At 64.5% G+C, this 7,084-nt stretch overlaps 1 protein-coding gene across 1 annotated transcript in view; it reads left to right on the top strand.

Moving 5' to 3' along the window:
- Positions 1-977: 977 nt before the first annotated feature.
- Positions 978-7,084, top strand: part of DPH1 (diphthamide biosynthesis 1) — a 28,158-nt gene continuing 22,051 nt past the window's right edge. Inside the window, exons 1-3 of the mRNA XM_014952986.1 lie at positions 978-1,060; positions 1,788-1,940; positions 4,354-4,417. Of these exons, the coding sequence (XP_014808472.1) occupies positions 1,012-1,060; positions 1,788-1,940; positions 4,354-4,417 (266 nt within the window). The 5' untranslated portion in view covers positions 978-1,011. The remainder of the gene's footprint in view (positions 1,061-1,787; positions 1,941-4,353; positions 4,418-7,084) is intronic.

Here is a 7,084-nt window from a genome sequence, read left to right as displayed (position 1 = left end):
CCCGGCTGTCCCCGCCGTCCCACCTGCCCAGCACCGTCCCTGCCGCCTCACCGGGACCTGCCGTCCCCACCGGCCCCTCCGCCTCTTATCGCCCCCGGTCCCGCCGTGGTCCCGCCGCCCCACCGGGAGCCCGGCTGTCCCCGCTGTCCACTGCGCCCCAGCACTGTCCCTGCCGCCCCCCCGCTCCCGCCCCGAGGGGGTCCCTACGGTGCCCTCCGCCCCTTTCCGTCCCCTCCGGGTCCCGGTAGCCCAGCGGCGTCGCGGACGCCCCACCGGGAGCTCTGCTGTCCGTTCTGCACCCCGGTCCCGGCTGTCCCCGCTCTCCCCCCGTCCCGGCTGTCCCCCAGCTGTCCCCGCTGTCCCTATCGGGGTCCCGACACCCCACCGGGCTCCCGGCTGCCGCCCAGGGAGTCCCTCCTGTCCCCCGGGGGTCCCTGTCACCCCGCCCCCTTTGCCCCACCGGGGGTGCCGTTATCCCACCCGGAGAGATGCGGTTCCCAGTGCCCCGCCGGGGTCTCCGCTGTTCCCGGGGGTTCCCCGCTGCCTCCCCGGTCACCTATCGCCCCCCGCGGTTCCTGCTACCCCCGGGTCCCTCCTGCTCCACGCCTCGCAGGCTCTCGGCTTCTGCCCCGGGACATGGTGGGGGGGAGGGGGACGACGAAGCACGGACTCGCCACCATGACAACGGCCCCGGCGCCCTCGCCCCGTCCCTGCGTTAATGTGGAACCCGTAACCCCGGGGCTATCAGCACCGCCGGGGGGATGCGGCGGGGCCACGTCCCCGACGTGAGGGGAGGGGGACATCCCCGTCATCGCAGCGCTTGGCACAGCCGGCTGCACGCCCAGGGCCCCGTTGGGACCGTGCCCGGGACCCATCTGTCCCCGCCGCACCGCCCGTCCCGTCGGGGCCCGGCGGCGCGCTCCCGCACTCGATCTCTCGTCCAGCGACTGCTTTGGCCTAGCGCGGGGTTCGCTTAGTGCTGCCTTCCCGCCTTCACGTGCTCCCAGAGCCATGGCGGCCTCCGTGAGGGTCGGGAGCGCGGCCCCGGTGCCCGCCACAGGTGGGCCGCGGCCGGGTCAACGCTGGGTTCCCGGTGCCGGTACCGGGCGGCTATTTCGGTCGGCTCAGCGGGGGAGGCCGAGCCGGTGGCGGGGGAGGACGGGACGGTGGCGGAGGCACCGTCCCGGCCTCCCCCGCCACCGTCCCGGCCCAGCTGGCCCTTTGGCGGTTCGACCGTGGGCCGTGCGGGGAGGGTTTGGTGGCTCATGAGTGCCGGTGTTGGGCTGGAAATAGTGAATAATCCCCCTGCTGTCACTCCCCCGCCGCTCTCCGGTTTCGCCGAGCTGTAGGGGGGCGGTTGCTGGCGGGGGCCGGCTTCAGGATGCAGCTCCCGGGGACGGGCCTGGCTCACCCGCTGCTGTTGAGTTTTCCCCGATAGGATAACGGGATCCCCTTGATGGGGCAGGAGGGGGACACCCCCCTCCCCCACCGAAGGTGCTCCCGGGGTGCTTGCAGATGAGCTATGGGGGATGTTGAGCCTGGCGTTCCCTCAGCTTGGGGGGAGCCAGCCCCACTTGTAGGGTTTTGCACACTTACAGTGGTGTTTTCTGGGCAAAGGAGGTGTTTTCCCCCAAAAAGTGCCAGCAAGATGGGCAGAAACCCACCCCTTTCTCTTGCTGCTTGATCCCGGGGGTGGCATGAGGGCAGCGAGGATGCTGGTGGCCCATGGGGTACGGGGTGTGCCCCCCTCCTGGTCGTTCCTTTAGGCCACCCCATTTGTCCCACAGCCCGAGGCCCTGCGCGGCGAGCGGCACAGCAGATCCCCGAGGAGATCCTGGGGAATGTGGAGCTGCGGGAGGCAGCGGAGGCCCTGCCCCGAAACTACAACTTCGAGATCCCCAAGACCATCTGGCGGATCTGGCAGGCTCGGGCCAAGAAGGGTGAGCACCGGCCCCAGGGATGAGGGGTTTGGGGCTGCAGCGTGGCAGATCGGTGCCACTGAGCTCCCTGGCAGCGGGGGGACCCACTTGGGCTGGGGTGTGGGTCCAGTGAGGCTGGGAGAGGGACAGTGCTGAGCTGCCCAGTGTGCCCCTGCGCGTTAAGTCTCTGTCTTGGCAAGCTCTCATCCCCTCGAGGGGGGTTAATAGATCTGTATCTCTGGATTATAATCACATCGGACAGGACAGGTTGAGCTGCGCAGACCTGTCAGCCTGTGAGATGTGTCTGGGATGCTGGCCAGGTCCCTGCTGCTCTCCTCTCTCCCTGCGCTTTCCTGCCATGCTGCCAGGGCAAGGCAGAGGGAACCCCACGATGCCCAGCTCCAGGGGGGCTGGAGGGGCTGATGGGGAGCTGGGCCACGCTACTCCCTGGTCTGAACCTTCCTCGGGGTCCTCAGAGAGTTGCTGTAGCCCTGGAGGGGTGGGGAGTGGCCACGGTGGCCCTGGAGCAGGTGCTGTGGTGCTGGGGGGTGGTGCCAGGGCTGTCCCCTTCCGCGGTGCTGTAGCTGGGCCATCTCTCAGGGTGTGATTAGCTGTAGCATCAGGACACGGAGCCTCCCTCTTCATCCCGGGGTGTCATCAGTGTCCCCACTCTCACTTTGCACGTGAGGAGGGGCTGCTTATGGGTTGTGCCGGGGCCTCTGGGCAGAGAGAGATTTGAAATGCTACGTCCACCTGGGAATGTCCCTGCTGGCTGCTGCCGAGCTGGCAGGGCCTGGCAGGAGCTGGCAGGCGTCGGGGGGGTTATTCCATGAGCTGCTGCTTGGGCTGGTCCTGGCTGTGATGCCGAGGGGCTGGAGGCTGCTGGAGGTGGCTGGTCTGGTCCGGCTGCGGTGTGGGAGGCAGAGCTGCCCATCGGGACGCGGCGAGGCCGCCCAGCCGTGCCGCTCCGTCTTTTGTTGCCACGTTTTGCTGCTTGGCACCTCCTAATTAAATGTAAATATGCGGCTGGGATTTAGGCTTCAGAGCTGGGAGCGGAGCCCATCAGCCAGCCAGCCGTGCTGGGATTTAAAAATCTGCGCATGCAGAGCCCAGCCAGGGGCTCGTTGCTGGGGGAACGCAGCCTCCCACCGGGCTGCGGCCAGCCCTGCTTGTGCCCTGCCTGCTGTAGGGTTTGGGGGCCTGGGGTGTCACCCCACTCCCCATAGAGCCGTGCTGGCAGAGAGTGACCCACCTTGCCTCCTGCCACCCCCTCGCTGTTTGCAGGTCTGTTTCTTGGCAATAGTTTGGGGTTGGGCAGTCCCAAATGGGCTGGAGAACGCCAGGAGCTTGAGCTGCCTGGCTCTGCCAGGTTGGGCAGGGGCTGGCAGAGCACAGGCTGCTTTCCTCGGGCCCTGGGGGTTGGAATAGGGTGAGATTAGCCCGGTTTGGGGCAGCTCTTTACCATGCTGGCCAGCAGGCTGGGCCTGGCAGTGCCAGGATTTCTGTTGGAGGAAGATCTGGAGAGGACATTTGGGTAGATATTGCTGGAGCTGGGATGTCTTAGTGGGATCAGAAGGTGAAACGACAACGGGATTAATGGAGCCTTCTCCATTCATCTGGCCCAGCATGGTCCTTGCTCCTCCCCACCACCCTGGGGCAGCCTCGGGGGGATCCATGGGGGGGTCCTGGCTGGACCTCAGGCGCTGAGGGGGCCCCAGCTGGGCTGCAGAGGCAAAGGGATTGTTCTGAGCTGCGAGGAAACCAGGAAACATTATTCGTTGATGAATAAATTCCTGCTAGGCACAACGCCGCGTCGTTGATGGCCACCCTCCTGAAACGGGGAGAGAGGCAGGGAGGGGAGATGTGGAGAAGGGCAGCGAGGACGATCAAAGGTTTGGAACAGCTTCTATACAAGGAGAGATTAAATAGATTTAGATCCTTTAGCTGGAAAAGAGGCGAACGAAGGGGGATATGATAGAGGGATATAGAATTGTGAATGATGCGGAGAGGCTGAATAGGGGATGATTATTCACTCTTTTTTGTACTGGGAGAACCAGGGGCATACGTTTACATTATTAGGAGCGGGTTTAAAATAAACAGAAGAAAGTACCTTTTCCTGTGCAGCACATAATTAAAATCTGGAACTCATTACTGAGGGAAGCGGGAGAGACCAGCGGTGTCAGCGGGTTCAAAAAGGGATGAGGTGTGTGCTCAGGGGCCGGGCGCGAGCAGGGAGAATGGATATGGCCCGAGGCAGGACCATGTGCACCCCGGCTGCCAGAGCAGGGATTTTTGGCCAATTTTCTGGCTGTTCTGGGGAGGTTTGTTCCTGTGGCTGCCACTTGAGGTGGTCACGTTGGCCCCAGGGGTTGGTACCCAGGTCCCAATGCTTCGGGGCATCTCTTCCTAACCCGGGGGCTGTTTCTCTTCCCAGTGGCCCTGCAGATGCCAGAAGGGCTCCTCATGTTTGCCTGCACCATCGCAGACATCGTGGAGAGGTAAGACAACAGCTTGTATGTGCTTCCCCACTTGGCTCCAGGGGCTGGCGAGGGGATGGGGGGCTGTTGCCGGGAATGGGGTGGCCACTGGATGGGGCTACCTGTGCAGGATGAGATCCAGCGCTACTGCCCGGGGGGGAACAGGGGGTGCCCTCACAGGGACACAGCCTGGCTGGGTGCAGGCAACGCTGCTGCCTTGCAGCAGGTCCCAGGGGTGCGCTGCCAGCCTTGGGGACAGGGACTGGCACCGCACCAGCCCAGCCCTCGCTGCTTCTCCTCCCCTCCCCGCTCTGCCGGGAGCTGCTGACAAGCTCAGCGTGTCGGGGCCCTCGCTGGGGTGATGGAGCCGGGGAGCAGCCGTGTTAACAACTGGCTGATGCCGGCTCGGTGCCTGTGTGCTCCCTGCAGCCACCCCAGTCTTGTCCCTGATGCTCGGGGGCAGCCTTTCTCCAGCTGGTGAGGCTCGAAGCCACGGTGATGGCCCAAAGGGGGGGTGACTGCAAGCAGCTCCTGCCAGGCAGCCTCTTTTGCCTGGCTCCTGATTTTTCTGTGCCGCTCGGGAGGTGGGGTCAGAGGCACCGGAGGGGAGCTGGGCTTTGCAGCCGCAGCGGATGCAGGCACCTTGTAGAAATTGGCCTTAATCTCACCGCTGAGCGTGCCTCCCTCCCTCCCTCCCTCCCCACCCGCCGGCTTTCTCCCCGCTGCGCCTGCCCCCTCCCCAGCTCCTCTCTGTTTTCGCACAGTGAATTAGTGCTAATAGCACCGCGTGCCTCGTCTGCCATCGGGGTCGTGGCACTCATTAGTAAGCTCCCTTCCCGGGGCGAGCGGGCTCGCCTCCCCGCCGCCGTTAGCCGAGCAGCCGTCGCCGTGCCAGGTGGGAAGGCAGCGGTTGTGCCTGTGGGCTTTGTCCCCCCCTTTGTCATTATTTTCCTCGTGGGACCACAGCAGCCCCCCGCCGGGGCTGGGCGAGGGTGGGGTGGGAAGGTGGGGCGTGGGACGGGTGCGGGGGGCAGAGGGGACGGGTGCGAGTGCGGGCGGCTCCGCGTGGGTTTGTCCCTTTAAGCGGAGCTGCCTCCTCTCTGGCTTTGGCACCCAGCCGCTTTCATGTCTCCGACTTCAAAGGCAGCGGATTAAGAGGCTCTTTTATCTGAATGAAACCTTAAGCCCCACTTGCCGGTGGATGCCAGGGTGCTAGTGGATGCCAGGGTGCTGGGATCCCCGCTGGACTCACCCTCCCTGCCAGGGGTGCTCCACAGGGCTGAGGGGGGGGGTGTCGGGGATGGGGGTGCTGGTGGGAGATGGGTGGTGGGAGGTGGGTGCTGTGTGGGGAGAGGGGCCTGGCCCAGAGCCGTGACGTGGCAGCACCAGTGGGTTGGAGGTTGGATGGGGGATGGATTTGAGGCCGAGCAGGAGGGCCGTATCCTTCACTTGCTGGCACTGCACAGCACCCAGAGACACCCCACTGCCAGTCCCTTGCTGGGAGCACTGGGTGCCATCCGTGATTCTGGCTGGGGATGTGGCCATGCTGGGCATCAACACTGGATTGTGGCTGTGGGCAGGAGTGTGCCCAGCCCTGTCCCCGGTCTCTCGGGGACACGCTTGGGACCCGGTCACATTGCCGTAAGTGAGGTGTGAATCGGCAGGTGGCCTCGTTAGTGCCTGCCTCTTCCTGCTATTAATATTCATCACTGGCATTAATGTGGAATGGTGGCTCGGCCGCCGCTCCTGCTGGCCCTCCTCACCCGGCGCTGGGGCTGGACGAGCCTCCGACGTGACGGGAATCTCTGGAGCTGTGTGCTCCAACGGAGGCTGCCATGGCCAGGCTGGTGACGGGGGCTCGGGGTAGTGTTGGCCCTGGGGTAGCCTGTCCCCTCCCCACTGGGGACAGAGGGGACTCGAGGGATGAGCGTACTGGGGATACCTGTGCCCACAGGGGGGGCATTGCTAAGCGAGCAGCCCCTCTCCCCACCCGATCCCTGGAGCCTCCTGTCACCTTCTTGATCGTGGGAGATGGAATTTGGGGGTGCCAGCGAGCTCACTGTCCCCTGCATGCTCTGGTAATGGCTGTAGAGCTGTGCCTGGGGGCTGGTGCCCCTGGGGTGACAGTGCCCATCACTGTGTGTTCTGGCTTGACCGGAGCCATGTCGCCTGCCGCTCAGCCGGAATATTTATTCCTTCTGCTGGAGCTGCTTTTTAATACAATATTTGTGCCGTGGCCTGGCGGTGCTGGGGAGGGCAGAGAGAAGGGACGTGGCTTTGCTTCGCCACAGCACAGACAGCCTGGGGAGGACGTGGTGCTGTCTGTGGGTCTGTCTGTCTCAGTGCAGGGGGGACGGCGGCGTCACTCTGTCCCCTGCTGCAATGTGAGAGTGAGCAGGTCCCTGGGGGGGCAAGGAGGGGAGGGGCTACAGGGTGAGGACCCTGCAGAACCTCATCTTGGCTCCCCAGTGTTGCACTGGTGCTCGCTGGACCCCAAGGGGCTGCGGGGATGAAGATGTAGCCGAAGTGTCACTGCCGCTGCCTCCGGAAAGGCTGGTGGGGTACTTAGCCTGGAGCCTTTGAAATCAAGAGCACTTTTACAGCATTGACCGGCGTGAGGCCCAGTTAATTAGCGTTAATAGGTTTGTCATTATCGAACCTGTGCTGGGGCAAGCAGCCGGCTGGTGA

This window comes from Calidris pugnax, unplaced genomic scaffold (genome assembly GCF_001431845.1).
Source record: "Calidris pugnax isolate Ruff unplaced genomic scaffold, ASM143184v1 scaffold133, whole genome shotgun sequence".
NCBI lineage: Eukaryota > Metazoa > Chordata > Aves > Charadriiformes > Scolopacidae > Calidris > Calidris pugnax.
This window is presented reverse-complemented; position numbering and strand designations above follow the sequence as displayed.